Source organism: Penicillium concentricum, assembly GCF_028827145.1.
Source record: "Penicillium concentricum strain IBT 3081 chromosome Unknown utg000004l_segment0_segment0, whole genome shotgun sequence".
NCBI lineage: Eukaryota > Fungi > Ascomycota > Eurotiomycetes > Eurotiales > Aspergillaceae > Penicillium > Penicillium concentricum.
The window spans coordinates 2,160,531-2,181,871 of NW_026622757.1; the positions used below are offsets into that span (position 1 = coordinate 2,160,531).

The 21,341-nt window shown below is 48.6% G+C and overlaps 8 protein-coding genes across 8 annotated transcripts; 6 read left to right on the forward strand and 2 right to left on the reverse strand.

Moving 5' to 3' along the window:
* Nucleotides 1-1,639: 1,639 nt before the first annotated feature.
* Nucleotides 1,640-2,787, forward strand: N7517_009767 (2EXR domain-containing protein; the record flags this gene model as incomplete). Its single annotated transcript, XM_056727490.1, is given in 2 exon segments — nucleotides 1,640-2,471; nucleotides 2,489-2,787. 2 exon segments carry the CDS (start codon nucleotides 1,640-1,642, stop codon nucleotides 2,785-2,787), a joined length of 1,131 nt encoding a protein of 376 aa, XP_056576062.1.
* Nucleotides 2,788-3,241: 454 nt separating this feature from the next.
* N7517_009768 (flavin-containing monooxygenase) lies at nucleotides 3,242-5,099 on the reverse strand (the record flags this gene model as incomplete). The annotated part of the gene is made up of 4 exons (XM_056727491.1): nucleotides 3,242-3,709; nucleotides 3,763-4,485; nucleotides 4,541-4,914; nucleotides 4,958-5,099. The coding sequence occupies 4 exons, from the start codon at nucleotides 5,097-5,099 to the stop codon at nucleotides 3,242-3,244; spliced, it is 1,707 nt and encodes a 568-aa protein (XP_056576063.1).
* Nucleotides 5,100-5,884: 785 nt separating this feature from the next.
* On the forward strand, nucleotides 5,885-7,232 carry N7517_009769 (serine hydrolase domain-containing protein; the record flags this gene model as incomplete). Its single annotated transcript, XM_056727492.1, has 3 exons — nucleotides 5,885-6,409; nucleotides 6,459-6,756; nucleotides 6,814-7,232. 3 exons carry the CDS (start codon nucleotides 5,885-5,887, stop codon nucleotides 7,230-7,232), a joined length of 1,242 nt encoding a protein of 413 aa, XP_056576064.1.
* Nucleotides 7,233-7,953: 721 nt separating this feature from the next.
* Nucleotides 7,954-10,143, forward strand: N7517_009770 (uncharacterized protein; the record flags this gene model as incomplete). Its single annotated transcript, XM_056727493.1, has 1 exon — nucleotides 7,954-10,143. The coding sequence occupies one exon, from the start codon at nucleotides 7,954-7,956 to the stop codon at nucleotides 10,141-10,143; it is 2,190 nt and encodes a 729-aa protein (XP_056576065.1).
* A 2,251-nt stretch (nucleotides 10,144-12,394) lies between these two features.
* Nucleotides 12,395-13,067, forward strand: N7517_009771 (uncharacterized protein; the record flags this gene model as incomplete). Its single annotated transcript, XM_056727494.1, has 3 exons — nucleotides 12,395-12,521; nucleotides 12,664-12,755; nucleotides 12,837-13,067. 3 exons carry the CDS (start codon nucleotides 12,395-12,397, stop codon nucleotides 13,065-13,067), a joined length of 450 nt encoding a protein of 149 aa, XP_056576066.1.
* A 1,165-nt stretch (nucleotides 13,068-14,232) lies between these two features.
* Nucleotides 14,233-14,721, reverse strand: N7517_009772 (uncharacterized protein; the record flags this gene model as incomplete). Its single annotated transcript, XM_056727495.1, has 3 exons — nucleotides 14,233-14,495; nucleotides 14,549-14,644; nucleotides 14,703-14,721. The coding sequence occupies 3 exons, from the start codon at nucleotides 14,719-14,721 to the stop codon at nucleotides 14,233-14,235; spliced, it is 378 nt and encodes a 125-aa protein (XP_056576067.1).
* A 557-nt stretch (nucleotides 14,722-15,278) lies between these two features.
* On the forward strand, nucleotides 15,279-15,959 carry N7517_009773 (GNAT family N-acetyltransferase; the record flags this gene model as incomplete). The annotated part of the gene is made up of 1 exon (XM_056727496.1): nucleotides 15,279-15,959. The coding sequence occupies one exon, from the start codon at nucleotides 15,279-15,281 to the stop codon at nucleotides 15,957-15,959; it is 681 nt and encodes a 226-aa protein (XP_056576068.1).
* Nucleotides 15,960-16,533: 574 nt separating this feature from the next.
* Nucleotides 16,534-20,841, forward strand: N7517_009774 (uncharacterized protein; the record flags this gene model as incomplete). Its single annotated transcript, XM_056727497.1, has 5 exons — nucleotides 16,534-16,988; nucleotides 17,038-18,214; nucleotides 18,269-18,484; nucleotides 18,533-19,859; nucleotides 20,318-20,841. 5 exons carry the CDS (start codon nucleotides 16,534-16,536, stop codon nucleotides 20,839-20,841), a joined length of 3,699 nt encoding a protein of 1,232 aa, XP_056576069.1.
* Nucleotides 20,842-21,341: the final 500 nt, after the last annotated feature.

The window sequence follows — 21,341 nt, forward strand, 5'->3', positions numbered from 1 at the left end:
CTCGTAAAGGGGCCGGGGGCTGAGCGGACATCGGAAAATCCTCTGAGGACGGGCCGAACCTTTGGGGACGGAACCCGTGGAACCGATGTCCCGATCTATGGATGTTTGTGATTTGTGACTACATTGTATTTGCAGGTTACTCCCTTCAAACTGAAGAGTAATGAGACAATATGATATTGAGGATGCCAAACGGTATGCGCGAGGAATATAGCTCACGTTGCTCGTGCCAAATGCTTAATACATAGGCTCCCATAACTACTTTCTCAATTCGCCGCATATATATATCACTGTCACAGTCGACATTGGCGATGCCCAGGAGGTATGAAACTTTCCTCATCTAATATTGAACTAATCCAGAGCGCAGCTGACTGATCTGCTTCCGCATTCTTAGCCATTCCGGGCTCAATTGCACACACCAATCATTTGCAGCCTTGTAACACACAAGATGAAAAAAACTGATAGATATCGCTTCCTCGCAGGTTCCGAGGCTGCAGTGCATACTTTTGTCGATACAATTCAGATAGAGATCCTAGCCACAACTACGCGGATTTGAAATACTCGATCCATATTGCCTCCCCGGGGAATTTTATCTCACCAGGCTGCATAGATAAGTTGCAGACAAATATGCCTCTCAACACGAAGTTCCAGGACTTGGAGCGTCCCGCCTTGGAGCTCTTGCACAAGTTAGCAAAATAATAGCCCCCAGGCAATCATTCAAGCCCAACACCATAGTTCACCACTTTGTATTGCAATCTACTTTGTCACATTAGTTACAGTTTATTATCGCTTCCTTGGAGTTTCCACGTTACTAGAAGGGAGACTGGAACACATTATGAATTCGGGTGTTCTAATTTAGAAGGGTAAGCCGAGAGACTCAGTTGATTGTCCAAAATTCAATATCCGGCACGCGTATGAACCAGTTTCCGAGGAAATTGCAGTGACCCACTGACCCTCAGGAAGGTCTGGACGGATAGAACAAGTATGAGGATCAAGCTTATCAATTCACAATTGGCTATGTACTCAACCTCAGACTAGGCTGACATGAAGTCCCATTGTATGGAACAATGCTCAAGATGGTCGCCCATATATTCGTTGTATTACGAAGCGCCATAGAGTGAGCCCATGCGATTTAGTAAGCTTTTGGCGCTACTCACTAGTTATTAGAATCATTTCGTCTACTTCTGTGTCCATATTGCAAGAAAAAAAAGAAAACTTATAATAGAGCAGGTAATGCATCCAAGGCGACCATTGTATATGTGTTCGGAGGGCACTTCCTCACGTTTCACTCACCTTCTCACCCGCTCCTCACTTCAGTTTCTGGACTACAAACACAAATCACCCACACTCACCCTAGTGGATACCTCTGCCGCTCTATAATATCCGGATTTTTTTTATAGCTTATAGTTGGGTTCGTGTCGCCCCGGGTGAATGCGCTCTCTGCTCGCATTTGAGCGATCGCGTGGAAGGTAAGAGACTAAACACCCTCACGACTGAACATCTCCTTCGTCTTCCACCTGAGTAGACTACTTAGTAGTCTTTGGTGTCATGTGACACGCTAGTGACAACTGTGATCTGTCTTCCATCTAATTTCTTGATACTCGCACCTCATATGACAGTGGCTAACAACTGGATGCACAAGATGACCAACGATTTATTCCACTACTTCTCGTACCTGCCTCTAGAGCTACGCCGTATGATCTGGATGCACTGCCTACCGCATCGTATAGCAGAAGAAGATAGCCCTGACTACTGGTTCGACGGCTACGAATCCAAACAAGTCTGCTGGGCCAGACGTCTGGAATTCCAAAACTCTCAGCCGCCGGTTATCGCATTCGTCAATAGCGAGTCTCGGCAAGTCGCCCTGGAACAGGGACACCTATTGGAACTGCCATACGAGATTACCCTGCGAGAATCAAAAAAGATATGGGTGCAACCGCGTCGGGATGTACTACATTACAACTGGACACGAATGTGGTACGCTATCCAGGGAGTTGATTCCGACGGTCCAGGCTCGGTTGACGAGTTTCTATTGCATGCGAAGGATCTTGGGATGCGGCCTTCTGTTACGGCAGAGCTTATTTACACTTTTAGCTTGAAGCAAGTGTTGGAGTGCGATGGCGACGTTGATGAGCTTTGCCGCGAAAACCCACTTCATTTCGGGATGTGGGCTATCCCGAAGATTCTTTATCACGGCAGAGGAGAAGCGGCCGATGACGTGCGCGAGATGGTCGATCTCCTACCTTGGGCGAAAGATCAACGCAGCAGGCTAGACATAACTATGGCGGGGGTTTCTCTGCATATCACCAGTGAAGTTGCTCTGAAGTCTGGCCTATTCGGGTTGCTGGGCGATGCGCCTGTTCAAATGGTCGATGTCGACGACGAGGCTCGGGTGAGGGAATTCCAAGCATTATACCGGGAACACGCATTCGAAAAGGAACCGGTCGTGCAAACGCTCTTCGAAACATTCACAAGTTCTCTATTCAAAAAGGTCGTGGAAACATGGAAAAAAAAGCCGAATGGACTATCCTCGCGTACATGTGGCAGTCGGCACGAGAGAGAAAGCTCGATATTCTTGGGACAAACCCGGGCTCCGCTTGGCTACCTAACCTGTCGGAGCAAAAGGACATCTATATGGACGAGCATCTGCCCAATGAGCAGCACCCGTGGGTGAAGCATGCTAGGCAGCTTGCGCCCCAGCTACGACTGCGGATCAAGGTGCATTATTGTACCAATCAGTGTTACATAAAGGAGCGACTTCCCAAGGGCGCTGCATTTGAAGGAAGATAGACTTTGTTTTAAAAAATAACACAACAGCGCATCAAGCATTGCAAGCATTAGCAATATGTTTATGTACATCCTCCAAGCAGCAGGACAGAATCCACCGCTCCCAGGTCACTTATATCATCAAAACAGGGGACCAGGCGAACGTCATTCATCATTCTCTCAGTATCCCGTTTGAAAGTCTCTTCCGTCGAGAGCCCTCTCCCCCAGGAGAGAAGGATCTGAAAATCTCACAACAGCAACTAGAGAAAATCGCGGAGACAATTTGGCAAGAGCAGGGCTGGTAGATTCCAAAAGGTTTCTTCATTGAGTTCAAAATCATATTTGAATACGAATATCTTTCAACTATATCAAATTTGCTGCTAGCCTAGAAAGTACCTAACGCATTATACTTCTAGTCCTTTTGTGGGGTACTGGCCCTGGAGGTAACGCTCATTCTTACTCAGCATCAGAAGCCCACTCAAGCCTTGACGACGTCGAATCCCTCCTCCCAGTTATCCAGGGCTTGCCGAATCTCGCTAGCGTAAGCAGGAATACCACCAGAGTAGCACACTGGCTCAGAAACCTTGCCAGGGACGCTGCCACCCATGTACGTCGACTGTGTTGTGGGGAATAGGGTCCTGTTATTGAGCTCCACAACATGATTCTTCCAGTTATCAGCAGCCTCAATCTTGGGATTGATATACTTGATGTTATTGGCCTCGATCTTGGCAATAGCGTCGGAAATCCACCGGCCCTGCACCGCGACCGCCGTGGGGCCATTGCTCAAGAGCGTCGGCCCATGTGCGCCATAGATGTGGAACATATTGGGGTAGCCGCTCACGGTGGTGCCGAGGTAGGTCTTTGCGCCTGGAATCCACTCCTTCTCGAGCTCGGCGCCGTCGATGCTCTTCAGACCGAGCTGGGTCATAACGCCGGTAACGACATCCTGTTAATATCAGCGCTTGCTCCTGTTTTGCTGGTGTATCAAACAGAACTTACAAATCCAGTCGCAACAGCAATGACATCAAGTTCATGGTGGGTTCCGTCCTCAAGGGTAATACCAGTCTCGGTAAACTCCTTGATCGGGTTATTCTTGATGCTGACCAGGTGCACTGATTCCCGATTGAACTGCTCGTAATATGTCTTTTCGAGACAAGGCCGTTTGACTCCGAAATAGTGTGGCATCTCCCGCGGCGCAAGTAACTCCCTTGTCTTTGGGTCACCGATACGAGCACGGGTCTTCTTCGCCCAGAAATTGTATGACTCTTTGTTGGCCTCGGGGTTCATCAAGTTGTCCTTGTACACGGCAATCCAATAGCGGAAGCCACCTTCTTTCCAGACGCTTTCGTAGAACGCCTCGCGCTCTTCGGGCGTATCGTCAAAGGTGTTTCGTTCGCACCAATCATACAGGAAGCCGGCAAATGTGGTCTCGCGGTACCGGAAGAGCTCTGGGTAGTATGGTTTGATGCGCTCCTGTTCCTCAGCAGTGAGATCTCGCTTGCGCATGGGCACAGCGAGGTTTGGGGTTCGTTGAAAGACTTTGAGGTCGCTAGCCTTGGGGCCCCATGCCTGCGTAATTTGCACGCCCGAGGCACCGGTGCCGATGATAGCACAGCGCTTGTTCTTCACTTCGATTTCTTCCTCCGGCCAGAAGGATGAGTGGTGGACGACACCCTTGAATTTATCCATGCCAGCCCACGGAGGAATATAGCGCTTCGCGGCCTGGTCGATTCATTAGCAAGTTGTTGGTCTTTATTTGATAGGCGTAATTACTCACAAAGCCGGTTCCAAGGACAAGATACTTGGCCTTGGTCGTGCGACCATCTGCAGTTTTGATATTCCATTTCCCCTCGTTCGTATCAAACTGGGCTCCAACCACAACAGTGTTGAAAGCGCAGTCCTTCTTGACGCCAACTACCTTATCGACGTGATCGAAGTAATCGCGCAGGTTCTTGTAGTTAGGGTAGTTGTTGGGCCAGTTCCAGGTGTTGTATACCTCGGGCCAGGAGAACTCGTACTCCGGGACTTCGGAGTCGACCCCGGCGCCGGGGTAGCAGTTCCATCGCCAGGTGCCGCCTGTGTCGTTGCCGGCCTCGAAAATGACCGTCTTCAAGCCGCGATCGCGAAGGGTCTTGAGCATAAAGACACCGGCTATTCCGTTAGCTGGTGAATCAACCGTAGAATGTGAACTTACCAAAACCGGCACCCACGACCAGAGCATCGACCTCGAGATTGTCGGCATATGGCCCAGTCTTGTCGGTGTGAACTGCGGAGTAGTCGGTGAGCTCAGTGTTATACTTCTTCGGTCTGAAGACTGTCTCTTCTATGCTACCCATTTCGATCGATTGAAATGATCAAGTGTTGAAGTTGTAAATGGATATTGAGATTGACTGTTGGATTGTCGTAAAGCGTTGTTCCTTGGGCACCTCCTCGCCCCTACTTATAGATACCTTCACCCACGTTTTACTGCTGATGTTAGCATGAGCTGTCAACAGTATCCGATTACCGAGTGCCCATGATACAACGCTGGCAACCGCAGGGTACCCCGCATTCATGCACCACGCGTGGCAGACTTTGGGGCGAGCATGGAAATGTGGCTTTCTGCCCAGAAATTCAGTCTTGGGGGTGATCCCATTATGATTTACGCTTGAAATCCCACCAGCATTTTGTCAAGTGACTAGGTGCAATTCCAAGCCGTCTTTTTCTATCATGCCGGAAGAGCAAGAATAGCAGTCTTATCTATCGAAGCACTTCGAGACTGCATTGTTAGGCCCTAGCCGCTGCTGTGCAACACGTCACATTAAGATTATGCATTCTTATGCACATCTCATCACAAAATGTGCAGCTGTGATTGGACTGCTATCTGCGGATCCGGAGCAGAGCCGATCTTGGAAGCTTTCCCGCATCTTCCGCAATCTACGGCGGTTCCGCAAAGTTAAACCCCACAGTCTATACGCCGTGCCTAGGTAGGAGAGAACCCCTCGGGACAACGGGAGATATCTTCCAGGGGCGGTTTGAAACTGTTAAAGTCACGCTTGGGGTCTCCCTTGATGTTCATTTTAGTAGATCTGACATTTTGTCAATACAACATACACACAAGTTCCCTCGTACAGGAATCGACATGTCTCTAAATGCGCAAGTGCATTCGCATCTCTGCGATATTATAGACAAAGCCTGCAAAGACCAAAAGTCCGGGATTCCCGGGGCTACGGTCGTGGTCATTGGCAAAGATGGCAACGAACTATTCGCCCACTCTGCGGGTAATCGAGGCACGGGATCACAAGACCCCATGACCTTGGATAACATCTTCTGGATTGCATCGTGCACAAAAATGCTGGTTGGTGTTGCCTGCATGCAATTGGTTGAGCAGGGTATTCTGAAGCTGGATGATGGGGAGCAGACAGAGGGTCTTTGCCCTGAATTGAAGGGTCTCGAGGTCTTGCGGCCAGATGGTAGTCTTGAGGAGAAGAAGCATGCAATTACCCTCCGTATGCTGTTAACTCATACTGCCGGATTCGGTTATACATTTTTCAATGAGAGATTGAGACAGTGGTCGTACCCGATTGGCGTGGATGAGTTCTCTGGGCGGATTGAAGATATGAAGAGGCCTCTGCTCTTCCAGCCCGGTGAGGGCTGGGAATATGGCGTAAGTACTATATATCCAGAGTCATGGAATGCATCGCTAATGAGTACAGGTTGGTATCGACTGGGCGGGAATCGCACTGGAACGCGCAACTGGCCTAACACTCAATGACTACCTCCAAAAGAATGTCTTTCTGCCCCTTGAAATCAAGGACATGTCCATGGTCCCGAGCCACGACATGCGTCAGAGGCTGGCGTACATGAATCATCGAAACCCGGATGGCAGCCTGAGACCCCGAGACCATCTTCTTCGAGCGCCTCTAGTCGTTGACCTGGAAAACGATGCTGAAGTTGCCAGAGTGTTCAACAGCGGCGGTGCGGGTATGTTTGCCAAGCCACAGGAATATTGCAGTGAGTCGCGAGTAGCTCCGAGATTCTGTCGCTCCACACACTGACTTTTCTCCGCAGAGGTCCTTGCTGTGCTGTTAAATGATGGAACGTGTCCCAGAACGGGCAGCAAATTGCTTCGCAAGGAGACCGTCGACGAAATGTTCTCCAACCAGATCCCTCAGTTCCCCAATTACAGCCGCCAAAGCATCCCAGACGCAAATCCGGACCTGACCAACCCCATTCCTGAGTTGTATCCAGTTTCTGGGAACCCACCACAGGGCTGGGGCCTGACTTTCATGCTGAGTAATGGTGGTCCGACAGGGCGATCGAATAGCACAGTGCACTGGGCTGGGCTGCCGAATTTGTGGTGGTGGGCGGATAGGGAGAAGGGTATTGCGGGGATTGTTTGTACACAGATTCTACCTTTTGCGGACGCGAAGGTGCTTGGATTATGGGGAACGGTTGAGGCTGAGATATACAAAGCTCTTGCTCAATGAAGTGTTAGGACGGAAGCCTTGATGTCATGCCTTTATAGCCTTGATACCTTGGTATCTCAATATATTTAGTTATGCCTTGATGCCCTGTTTGTCAGGCTTCAACATGCTATTTAACTAGTTAACTAGCTAATTATGCTGGAGAATAATTCCTTCGTCTCTTCATCTCCCCTTGTCAGCCTATAAACAGGTTATGTTCTTCCATAAAAAATCACCAAGTTTATGTCGGGCTAAGGGAGATCCGGGGAACGGGGAAATTCGCGGGGAGGTTCGAACTAAAAAAAGCCCCTAAACTCTAAAGATCTCCAGGATCAAGTGGTTCCCCGCCTTTTGACAACATCTCTTTAGCAAGGGGCAAAAAAAAATTTAAGTCAACAGCATGCCTATCCAGAAACGAGGGACAACATTTGCACAAGGATCCAGATCCAGGCGTCAGAATGGCTCTTGTGACCAGTGCAGAAAATCCAAGCGAGCATGCGATGCACTATCGCTAAATCTGACTAGACGAACATTGGTTAACAACGTCGATGACCAGCGATCATCATGTTCCTACTGTGCCAGAACAAATAAACGCTGTACGATGGAATGGGCCCGATCACAGGCTCAGTCGACATCGAGATTGCCGCGTCTACAACCTCATTCAGAGAGTGAAGGCCGAGATAATCTCTTTCCATGGAAAGCCAATGGGTTCCCGCTTGAACCTGGATCCGGAACATGGAACGATATGCTCGACCCAAATCTCACACCGGAGCTTATGACTTGGGACACGGAGTCAGTGTCTGGGTCATTGCTTGATTATAATTCAATGCTGCTCAGTTCCATGCTCAATGACACCGAGACCTCCCAGGAGAAGCCTGATGCATTCACGTCTACGGAATCTGTGTCTGATCTCATGCCGCCATACTTCTCTAGTTCCTCGTATACCTCTACCCAATCACCCTCAGACCTCGAACTTGATCCGATGTACCACCAGATGTGGCTGGCTCCCCAGACCTCCCAGGCCTCCCAGACATCTCAGACATCTGAGATGTACAGTAGACTCGGATCCGTTCCATCCAAAACCCCACAGAGGCAGAGTGGATCTGCCTGGTCGTCTCTCAACCAGCAATCATCTCACTGGAACAGCTCGCAAAGGTCCCTCTCCCCATTTTCCATCGACCAACAAATGATTAACACATCCAACTGCAACCTGACTTCAGCGAATCTGCTCCAAATCTATCACGACGTGCTAGAGCACAACTTATCATGCTGGTTAAGCGAGATTACTTGTCCCTACCAACCGGGATCACGAAATACCACTCGGCCTGTACCCGAATGGGACTCCCCACGGTCTAATATGATATACCAGCGCACGATCAGGCTCGATCGTGTCGCACAGTCTTCCAAGCTCTTACAGCTAACACGTGCCGAGGACCAGGCTGCATCCAGGGCTCTGCACCTTGTAATGATGGCGTTTGCTACGCAGTGGGCACAGGGCAGTCGTCGGCACAGTGAGAAATATTCGACCAGGCCCTTCGATGATGGCGAGGACGAAATTGACAGAGGCATCGCCGATGAGTTCGACCGCATTCTCCAGCACCACTTGTGGGACCAGGCACACCGCGCACTCCAACAAGTCTCCGATGTGGAGTCATATAGAGTAGCCTGTGCCGAGTTGATCTTTGGCTTGATACAACGGCCATGGAATCTCAGAAATCAGTCTCCTAGAGAAGGGATGCAAGAGCAAGGCCACAAGTCTGCCACGGACTTGGTCCTATCAAAGGTAAACGATATAATAACCAAAGAAGGCCCACCGATATACATGGAGAGGGCAACTCGAAAAATGCACGCACTAAAATATCGCTGCGACGCGCGAAAAAAAGGCCTTGGCATGCTGTGTGGTAGTCGCGAGAATGACGATCACAGCATTGAGGCCATGAGTGCTGAAGATCGAGGAACGATTGGCCTGCTCTACTGGATGGCTATCATGTGTGACACCCTCTCCTCGTCCATGAATGAGCGACCCGTTGTGGTAGTCGATCAGGACTGCGAGCACGAAGGGCAAAAGGATATCCAGCAAGCCGGGAATATCGACAAATCTTCAGGAAGAGCCAGATGGAATCTCGATATTTTCTTGCAAGGACACCTCAAAGAAACGCGCCAAACGCACTGGCCCTGCTCCTATGAGGCTGCCGCTGAAGACATCATCAAGTCAGCGCCGGTCAAGGTTCTTCTCTTCCGCCACCTGTCCTACCTACAGAATGCCCTTCGCAAGAGTGCCCCTGAAGACCAAATCGAAGATATACTCCACATGGCAATGTTGCTATATGAATACTGGAACAGAACTCACGGCGCCTTCTTCATGGAACTAGTGCAAAACTACCGTGCCATTCCGCAACGCATACAGGGCTGGTTTCTCTGTATCTCTGCGCACTGGCACCTTGCTGTCCTGATGCTTGCAGATCTGCTAGAATTCATTGACGAAAATTCCCTGGGCATGGAAGGGTCAACTCATATTCGTATCACTAGTCAAGTGGCGAGGAAAATGAGAATGCACAGTGCGAGGGAGCTATCGGATCTCGCAAGAGTCGGTACTATGCCTACCATAAATGGTCATAACATGGGTGTGCCGCATATGCCGGAGTTTCACCACGCTGTCAATGAGGGCACGCTCTTGACTGAGCCATGGACGATGGTTTTAATCAGGGCGTTTACCAAAGCTTGTATGGTCTTTCTAGGTGAAGTAGATGAGTCCGTTCAGTATGCCGGGACTACACTCGGGCGCAATAGCCATGATTTTGAGCGGAATATGGAGCAGGCTGAGGATTGTATGAAGGGGCTGTGGCTACTGGGTAAAAAGTCGGATATGGCGCGAGAGATTGCTGGGACGCTTTCACTCGCGTTAGGAGAATTGCGAAAGGGGTGTGTTGTATAGTTTCCACAACTCTATAGTCACAATTTAGAGGCGCCTTTATGAATGGGGGGCTCGTAAACTTCCACGGCCCTGAAACACTTCATTCCCATTTACGCACTCTAATCTTCCAAGTTTATTCAAGCAATCAACAGATTTTGCCTATTCTCTAGAAGGCTTTAAAATCAATCCAGGTATATCTTGGTTAGAATTCCAGTTAACCCGCAGTAATTAACCTGGGATGGTTTCAATACAAAACCTGTTTCGAAACGCGAAGGCATTCTTGCATGCCAAGGATCTTTTCGATGCAGCTTGACAGCTTCGTCACCCATTCCTGCATATAATCTGCATCCAGGTTGTATCGAAGGATGGTATTTCAATTCAGACTGCATTCAAACTGCGTCCACCGGCGGAATCCGTCTTATCTCCTATTTTCTCTGTGATTCCATTCATAATGCCATTACAAATTGCATCTTCCATATGAGGGGTTTATTATGAGTATCTACAGGCGTATGAAGTCCATAAATATAGGTTTCTTGCCTGGCATTGAGAGGGTAGACAATTTACAATTTTATCTTTGATCATATAGTTCGAGTCTCAAGTATCATTTGCAAAATCCCAATACCTCAAATCCATGCTTTGTACAGTTTAATACTGTATATTTCAACATATCTAAAGACTACAAAAGCACTCTGGAATTCAAATGCTCAAATCGGCCAAATGGGTATGGCGGAGACCTTTTAACCTTGGGTTTTCTTTTCTTTCGATTCCTAATTATGTGCCTGTGCGGGACAGCGTATTGAGAATTAACTAGGAATATTATTAGAATGGGTGACATGCTGATTTGCTGCTTGGCGAAATTATCCTTGTTTGATTAGTCGATACAAAAAATGACCTGTCGTAGCTTTATTCTTCGCGGGCCGTCAGCCTCATTTTGTGGGCGCTTGCCACGCATAGCCTGTTATTAGCAGCTTCTCCCCGTTATCAGTTTTCTCAAGGACGTTCTCACGTCCTAAACTCTATCTATCCTCTTAAAATCTAAAATCCGATCTCTTTTTCACAGTTCAGGACCTAGGTTAGCACAAAATTCCATCTGGCTCATCCGAAAGAGCAATCAGCAATCGAACATGTGCAGCCCGTACCCTCGCTGCCCCAGTGAGTACGAATACACATCGGCAGTACCAAAGTGGGAATTTGAAGGTGATCCCGATATTGTTAGTCCTCTAAGCTCTCCAGTTCACAGAGATTTACTATCGTGCACAAAACTCATGATGTACATATAGGCAGGCACCGGGGTATGATTGATACACACGCTTTGCCACTACCAATGGATTGACAATCTGAACTATAGGTCATTACTTCATTCCTCGTCTCTGCGATTTTTACCAACCTCGTCGCTTTCTATGCCTTCTTCTTCGCTGATGGGATTGTCTCGGACGGCTACTACAGCAAGCTCGACTTACTTATGCGTAGAAAGACCCAATATCTTGTCAATTTTACTACAAAGTGGTGCATCAACCCTCTGTGGGAGAAATTATCGAGCTACATCCCCTCCTCATTCCGCCGTCTATGCCGTAAAATCTGGAACAACCGAGTCTTGGGCATCCGACCGGAGCGCCTCCATCCCATATGCCTCCAACTTGCCGACATGCAACTCATCACGGGCGCGTCGATTCTTATAGTCTTATACGCCACCCATTGCAGTATCACACAATATCACTTTTATATTGGGTCCCAACTGGCTTATCTATCTTTTCTTACTTTCCAAGCAACATTCATGACAATTAGCGGTTATTTACAAACCAGCCTCTCCAGGAGGCTCTGGCGCTATCTCTGGGTCTTGGTGCTATTCGGCGCTATATTCCCTACGAGAATTCTTGCGTGGAATAATTATTTCCTCATCTGGGACCTGTACGGCGCATCAGTGCAGTGTTCCCTAGACAAGATAACTGAAGGTTGGGATACCAAAAGTACAGTTTTCGCAGCATTTGAATGTTTCACGTTGTTCTGGTCTTTCTGCTGGATCACTGTATCCTTATTTCCGGACCTACTCAATTTTTCCCTTTTTATTCAGCTGGAACGTTTTATATTCTGGTTATTCTCATGGCCGTTTCGCTATTTGCTGCGAGCACAGAGCCCGAACCAGTCTGCCCGAAAAAAGATATTTTGGACCATCATATTGTTCATAATCATCCCGTGTCGGCACTTTTTGCGATCGGAAACTTTTAGTCTCCTGGTGATGTACGTGACGGTGATACGTGCTACAAATGATATGATGTTTACACGAGCAGAGGCAGCCTACCAGGGGCGCCAGGGCGACGAGAGCGAATGGGGGTTCGGTCAAGTCCTTCCTGTCCTTTTATTGGTGATCCCACTATCCCAATTCATGGATGAACTTTGGCGTATGTACTATGCTGTTCCCAACTTGGCCGCAGCGATAGCATTGACTAGACTGACTTTTTTGATCAGGAAGTAACGATGCTCCTTCTATAGGAAGCAATCATAGCACTGAACAGAGACCTTCGTCTAGCCATACTATTGCAGGTCACAATCGAGAGTACTATGAGCTTGCTGTTGTTTCCAATCCGAATGAACTTGGAAGATCATGGACAATACCATCGCGAGCATCACACCTTGTAAGCCCGTCTTATCATTGAACAAGAATGCTCAACAAGCTACTTATAGTCCAATAACACACTACTAACCCTATATTATAGGCTCGAACGCAAATAGAATTGAGCTGGACACCACGCACTGATGCTACTTATCGAGTATTAAGTAGTGATGCTCGGGTTTTGACGGCAGAAGAAAAGTGGCAAGACAAGCTTGATCAACTTGAAGACAGCTTTTTTGAGAATCCCATATTCCAAGCTTGGGTGGTTATCCTGTTCTTTTCTGTCTTTGCAATCTTCACCTGGGTAGGGATTGAATTCGGGCTGCCAATTTAGCATCATGAGATCGAGATACATATATATACGAGGTCCATGTTGCTTGTAATACTCTGTTCACATTTTGGACAATATGTTAATATGATTTGAAGATTTCACATTAGCAATTTGAATATTGAGGTCATGGTTATCACCTCATATGTATACAATAACAATCCAATCAAGCTGCGAATAAGTTCACCAGTTCGTGACTAGGAGCTTGACGACTTCAGAGGCCATGGAAAGGGTACTTTTTTTTTTTACAAGTGTCAGGTGTAGTTTGTAATATAATGAAATATCCCTTGCTCCCCTTATTTGTAACCTTCATCTTTGTGCACCTTTACTCCTTATACGGTCTCATAACGAGTCCAGTCGATATAATTTCGCATGTCTTATCTACGTGGCAAATGCACTAGCACAGTAACTCAACGAAGATATAGCAATACATGTCTAATATTAGCCGTGTGTGTATACAAATAGCTACTATTACATATTACATCCTACCAGAGTTTCCTAAAGAGTCGTATACAAATCGAGAGAGCCATTCTCGATAAAAGAACACGTTAATACTCTCACATCACCACAATCTGTTAGAATGTAAACCGGAACACATCGGTTTCCAGGTTAGTTGCATGAGTAGAAGTCGGTTTTAGCTTTACTAAACCAATTCGCCTGTGGTACAAATAGGAACCTTAGCAGTGTCTACCAGGCAATATTGACCAATCATAAATACGTCACGGCTAAAACAGTGGGTCAGTTCCCGGTAAGCAATGTCGGCCAATTTCAAGTTAGCCGTAGCTTGCTCTAAGTCATAAGAATATACTCCGTAGATAAATAATCAATGTGCTACTCTCTGATCAAAATACAGTACCTCTCCTATCCATGGCCTCCCAACTACACCTGATTTTAAGCAAAAAGTTAAAATACCTGAATTACTGCGGTGCTCAGATATATACAGATTAAAAGCACCAAGTGGCTAGGACCATATTGGATGGTACCTGGGTCCCCTCGGATTATTGCACGAATTACTCGGCGGAGCAACTCATCAGAATTGTGAAATATCAAGCATAGAAGGAGTGAAGGGGAATATAAGATACGGGGTCCATGTATTTTTGTAAGACTGACGAGCTTGACCAAGAAGTCGAAGCAATACCTATTTCCCACCCAAGATAGCATTGATATCAAATTAAATAGCAAGTCTCTCCACCTTCATCTTGATTTGGCGGATTTGGGCAGCCAGTTCACTAGCATCGTTGGTGTTGATGCTGGCAGCAATAATAGGCCGGCCGACACCACATGCGCGTCCGAGTGCCATCTTACTCGGGACGAAAACATAGGGAACGTTCTTGTCCTCGCAAAGGAGGGGGAGGTGCATCACGATTGCGAGGGGGGAAGTATCACCAGCCATGATGATAAGCTCAGACACACCGCGGTTCACAGACTTGGTGGCTAGAAAAATTTCGTTAGAAAATTCCACCTAAGGAACACGTCTTTCAACTCACCTTCGTTGGCTCCCTTCTTGACTTGGCGGTAGTGTGTACCCTGCTGCAAGATGTCGAGAAGTTCCTGGGCCAGGACTTCATCGGCCATAGGCCAAGCTATGTACAACAATTGTTAGTTCAATAGATCATTGGGGCTAGGGCTAGGCATTCTTACCTCCGTTATCAGATGACATTATTGTTTGTTAAGTGGCTCGCCTGGAGAAACGGTTCACGGCCTTGTGGAGCGTGGAAGATTGTGAGTGGGTTGGGTGAGGAGGATGAGTGGAAATTTTCGTGGACCAAGGTGACGCCAAGTCACGTGTTATTTATTGGTAGATTTTGAACGGGTACTGTGACGGATAGGGAAGGCGGTAGGAAACATACAGTCACTCCTTCTGCTACCGCCTTCCCAATAAAATATACCGCCTTCTTAATTTGTTATACCGCCCGTTATGGCTTCAGTTTTTATTGGTGCGTATTTAGCCAGCAGAACTTGGGGTGTTAAGACTTTTGCTGTATATGGGGTTGTTCATAAGGATATGAGGACTCGGAGATCCGCTAAACTAATTTAGGTATGTCTACCGCTGGCCGGTATTCTCAAAACAAATGTCGCTGAATAAACTAGTACGTCCGTCGGTCAATTTCAAGTTGGCCGTAGCTTGCTTTTGAGTCATAAAATTGTAGATAAAAAAAAATCAATGGGTGCTATTACCTGATCTGATACACGCCTTACCTTCTCTCAGTCCTATCCATGGCATCCAACTATACCTACTCCTTCTTCCGGGTCTCAAAGACAGATGAAGTCGAGGCCTCCGCTCAAAAATATCGTGACCTACGCCTAAAAGCATTGAAGTCTTCACCTGATTCTTTCTCATCTACTTATGAGATCGAATCGGCGTTCACCGATGCCGATTGGATAGATCGTCTCACATTTCCCGATCGAGAGCTCTTCATCTGTGCCGCAACACCCCTTAACCATGATTCGTCATCTCCCGATGGCATCGAATGGATCAGCCAGGTCACTCTGCGAGGACCTTCATCCAAGGCTGATTTCGAGTTACCTGCGGAAGCTGGCCAACCACCCCAAATGTCCGATGAAGAGGAAGAGCGATGGCAGATGCTAAGCTTGTTTACACTTTCGGAGTATCGTGGCCATGGACTTGGAAGCAAACTTTGCCAGGAGGCTGTCAATTATCTTCGATCATACCGGTCATCTCCTCTTCAAGTTCAAGTGCGTCTCATTGTCAAGGCGGGGAACAATGTTACGGTGGAATTGTACCAGCGTCTTGGGTTTATCCACGCTGGAAAGTCGACTCTTGTTGAAGCTCTCATTGCAAATGGTGATGAGCATCTTGTTCCGAAAGATCGGACCTCGCCGAAGTACTCAGATAGACAAGGGCTCATTATGATATCTCGTATATCACGCTCATAGTGCCTTCGTGGCAAAAGAATAGAGAATATCAGACTTGAATCAACATTATATACCATTACTAGAACATTGTTTGTTGTGCCATGGAACTGAGGTTAACGGGGTCAATCTTGACTGTTTTGTGGCCTTTGTTTGAGTTAGCTATTGATTTTGGTCTAAGACATTCTCAAGAAAGTGCAGGTTCTTTGTACATAGTTACCAAAACTGCCTATGACCACAGTTGCCAAGCTATAACACATTGAAAGTGTTGGGAAATAATGCTGCATTCAACATTGAAGCCACAGCAGCTGGTGAGACCCCAGATGGAGAGTCAAATACAGCACATGATCTTGAGCAAAAGATTGGTGGCGATCAACCTATAGGTACCAAGATAACTAGTCCTGCGCCTGATGCTATTGGAGGGACAAAGGCTTTGAGATAGCAATTTACCTAATTTGGCATCAACCTGCACCTAGCCACAAGTGGATTTGCACAGCTGCGAGCTGCCGCCAGCTACAAATTAGTTTGCACGTAGCCAAAAACACATCATCGTGAAGCTCAAACCCATCATTCTCGTCATTTTTAATGTTGAACTGCCATGGCCACTCTCAACTCCCTCAAGTGGACTCTGAAGCTAAAAGCCTCGCCATCATCCCCGACGCAGCCATTGTCAGACATAAAGTACAGCGCTGGCTTGGATGTCTTGCTGCGGGGATCGGGATGGATGACGTACCAAGACTTTATTATCCCCCAACTTTCTCAGCTGCTAGCTCCTCTCTTCGACTCGGGTATCCATATCTCGGTGTTAGAAATCGGACCCGGGCCGGAGACCGTGCTAGGATATCTACCCACTCGTTTGAGGCGGAAAATCAGGAAATATGTTGCATTCGAGCCCAATGAGCTGCTTGCTACAAGGTTGGCAAAATGGCTTTCTTCGACATCAGAGACGGAGTCCCCGCTGCCGGACTGGAAAGTCCGCCTGATATCCGCCGAATTCCATTTTACAACTGGACAGCAACACAAAGAGCGGTACTGGTACTGGTACTGGTACTGGTACGCGTGATAGTGATGGAAAGTTCAACGTCGTCCTATTCTGTCACAGCCTGTATGGCATGAAGCCCAAATCCAGTGTTATTGAACTAGCGCTGGAAACGCTTGATCGGCGCTCCGAAGAGGGAATGGTGGTGGTTTTTCATCGCGACGAGACCCTACACCTCGAAGAATTAGTGTGTCATCGAAGAGCTTCTTTCCCTGCTGGGACCGTTAGCGTGGTGAATGAGGACGAAGCATTGGACTCTTTTGCTTCTTTTATCGCGGGGTTTGTCATGCAGGATGTGGAGGCGGACAAGGCGGTCCGAGTTGAATGGCGTAAGGCGTGCCGCACCTTGGCCCGTTACGAGGACGGCCACCCAGACCATCTCTTATTCAGATCGCCTGACATCATGGCGGCCTTCACCAAACATGCGACCACGTTGCCGGAACTGACTGCCCAGGTGCCATTGTTGGAGGGTGCAAAAAGCGTTAAGAACTTAGAAGCTAGCCTTCACCATCCCGCCTCGATTGTTAGGCCGACAGAGGTCCGACACATTCAACAGTGCGTTCAATGGGCTCTGAAGCACGGTGTCAACCTGACCATCATTGGCGGGGGTCATAGCGGCCACTGCCTACGTTCCAACGTCGTTGCGGTCGATATGAGCGCCTTTGGGCAAATAGACATTCTCAAGGACGTGGATGGTGGAGGAGAATCTAGGTCCAATTCTGTTCCCTTGGTCGTTGCCGAGGCCGGCTGCAAGACGGGGGATATTGTCCGCAAGACCATGGCAGGGGGACTGACAGTGCCCTTAGGGGCTCGCCCAAGCGTAGGGGCCGGGCTATGGCTACAAGGTGGTATTGGGCACCTAGCCAGGATGCACGGGCTCGCGTGCGATGCCATCATTGGTGCCGTGATAGTCAGTGTCGACTCTAGCCAGGCCCTTTACATCGGCTGTGTGCCAAGTCAACATCGACCTGCCGGTGCCGTGCGCCCAGAGAACGAAAATGATATGTTATGGGCGATAAAAGGCGCTGGTGCCAACTTTGGGATCGTAGTCAGCGTTACGTTCAAGACTAACGTGGCTCCGACCTTCTTCACTCGAAACTGGGTTATCGAGCCGAGGGACAGTATTGAGGCCCGGCGCACGCTTAGCAAGTTTGATAAGCTTGTTGCCAGGATCCCCCAGAACTGTTCTTCAGACGCGTATATGTACTGGGACAACCAGGAGCAGAAGCTGCATCTTCGCGTGACCATGTTCGAAGCTTCCACGACAGGGCTATCCATTTTCAGGCGGAATTAGAATTTTCAGACTGTGGACGGCGTCGGTTTGTTCGAAGCCGAGATGTACATGTCCAGAATGCACGGCGGGCACGCTGACAGGAAGACCTCCTCATTCAAGCGATGCTTATTCTTCAAACGCATTGGAGCATTGAACATCGCCGAGATTTTTGTGGCAGCCATTGAGAATCGACCCTCGGAACTTTCCTATCTCCATATGCTACAAGGTGGCGGATCTGTCAGCGATGTGGCGGCCGATGCAACTGCTTTCGGTTGTCGAGACTAGGACTTTGCTTGCGTGGTAACTGGCGACTGGTACCGCGACGAAGATAGATCTGGATCCGCTCGAGCTGCCGTTCAGTGGGTGTACGACGTGGCTAGAGACTTGTTGCCCGTGAGTAGCGGAGTGTACGGCGCAGACCTAGGGCCGGACCCCAGAGACGCGGCGCTGGCGACCAAGGCTTTTGGACCGAACCGGGCACGCCTGGCTCGCCTCAAGCACATCATGGACCCCCATAATGTGTTGGCTTATGCCTGTCCGCTCCCGATAACGCCGAGGGAACAGAAGCTCATCATTCTCGTCACGGGCGCAAGCGGCGCCGGAAAGGACTACTGCGCGAACATCTGGATATCCGTGTTCCTCAAATTGACTCATAAAAGCCTTACAGCGCGCGTAGTCGGCATTAGCGATGCGACCAAGCGAGAGTACGCCGCGGCTACTGGTGTCGACCTGAATCGTCTACTTGGGGACCGTGCTTACAAAGAGAAGCATCGGCCAGCGTTGACGACCTTCTTCCGGAACCAGGTGCGGGATCGACCTTGGCTGCCAGAGGAACATTTTTTAAATGTGGTATACGGCGCCAGGGAAGTGGATGTGTTGCTAATCACGGGGATGAGAGATCAGGCACCAGTCGCGGCCTTCTCGCATTTGGTGCCAGACAGGAGACTTCTCGAGATTAATGTCACAGCTAGCAAAGAGACGCGGCGTGCTCGCCGAGGGTACCACAAAGGTGACGATGATACGCCAAAACTGAAGCACGTAGCCCACCGCCCCAGTCTCGTCTTCAACAATGACGCGAATGGAAACGAGGCGGCGAAAAGGCTTGCCAAAACCCACTTGCTTCCCTTCTTCGATGAAGATCTTCAGAGCCTTGCCAACATGGTGCGTCCAGTACCGGACTTTCCACGCTCGGGCGTAGACTTCCGCCACGTCCTCAACATCTCCCAGCAGCCGGGTGGGCTGGCCCTATGCACCTCTCTATTGCGGACTCACTTCACGGGCGACTGGGCCAAAGTCAACGCCATAGCATGTTGTGATACTGGGGGGTTTATCTTTGCGTCGGCGTTGGCCTCGCGGGTCGATGTACCCTTGGCGCTGATTCGCGAAGCGGGCAAACTGCCCCCACCCACCGTTTCTGTCCTGAAGTCTACATCTCACATATCTTTGACATCCAAGTCAAATGAGAAGAGTATCGAGATAGGACGGGATTTGATCACCAGAGGTGCATCGGTAGTAGTGGTGGACGATGTGCTCGCCACGGGAAAGACACTTTGCGCTGTGCTACAGCTTTTAAAGGAGGTTGACATTGCTGATGTCAGCATCATGGTCGTCAGTGAGTTCCCTATTCATCGTGGTCGGCAACTGTTGCGCCAGCATGGGTTTGGCGTCAATATCCAAAGCCTTTTGGTATTTGACGGGGCCTAAGGAGAGAAATTTGGAATCTTGAAATCTTGGACTTGTGATCAACTTTTTAGTGTTGATCTGTATGCATTCTGCTACATTTACCAATTCTATCTACAACATACTAGCTTAGGAGAGGAAGGCGCATAGCTACAAACGGTATAATTTTTTATCTGATCCTTGGTAGATCATCGTGATAGTGTGTACTATGTAAATAGTTGAGCTTTACTACGGAGTACCGTACCTCTCCCGTGATGTCCCCATCTCCGTTGCTCCGCTACTCCGCACTTGATCAGCCTCGTCTTCGACTCAACCATGTACGACTCCTATCGTCAGTATTGCTACCTAGATATCTTGCTCATAAATTTCTAATAACTAACAATTGTCTAGGGCCACATCCTCTGCTCGCCCAGGTCCCACTGACCGTCTCACCATTCATCAACCTCCCCACCTCCGTCACATTACCCTACACATACAAATCTGTCCCCTCATCTCTACCCCCCTCAGTGACAGTCGATCCAAACAGCCCGGATGGTAAGGCCCGCTATGTTGTCTCCCCAAGCGGTGAGCACGCAGCTCACCCAGATGACGTCCTCGCCGCGTGCCACTCCCTCGAACAACATTTGAATAAGGCTCGCAGCAACGCGGAACAAGCGATCAACGCATGGAAAGAGTCAATCAAACAACGCGAGTTAGCCGAAAAGAGACGCCTGGCTCCTGGGTGGCTTGATCGCGAGGAAAAGCTCCTTCAGCCTAGCCGGACCAGTATGTCTCCCGACCCACAGGGCGATGATCATCCAAGCCTCCTGGATAGCTCTTCTCCTGAACAGGGCTCTTCGCAATTGCCGACCATGGTGCCGCATGACGATGGGCAGGAGTTGGATAGAGCGTTCGGTGGTCTGGGTTTGAAATGATGAACGATGGTCTTGCGAGAGAGCTAGTTCCTCGTTGCTCTTTACGTCATATGAGTATCTGGGAATTAAATTCTCAATGTAGCAGCACATTGGATCCATCTCTGGAATGTGTCCCCTAAAGGATACACTATGTTTCGGGAGGACTTCCCAGCGCTGGGCTCTTCTGAGGCCTTGTCAAAGCAGTTCAATAATCTCCCGAGTCTGCGACTTTTCGCTATACCATCGGGGCAGTGGGGCTTTGACTTTCAGCGCTAAGACTATGTTCCAAGGTTATGCTGGGAGTTGGGTGAATGGTGTGAATGAGTTCGCAATCGTTGACTCGCTGCCCATGTGGTTTATACTGCCCATGTGGTTTATACTATACACTGTCACGGGCAATGAATGTTAAAAGATAGTATACCAAAAACTCAATACTTGTAAATAATACTATCTCTAAAATTGCTACAGGCGTAGTATAACAATAGAACAAGAAAAGTACACGATTATATATTTCTTAGAAC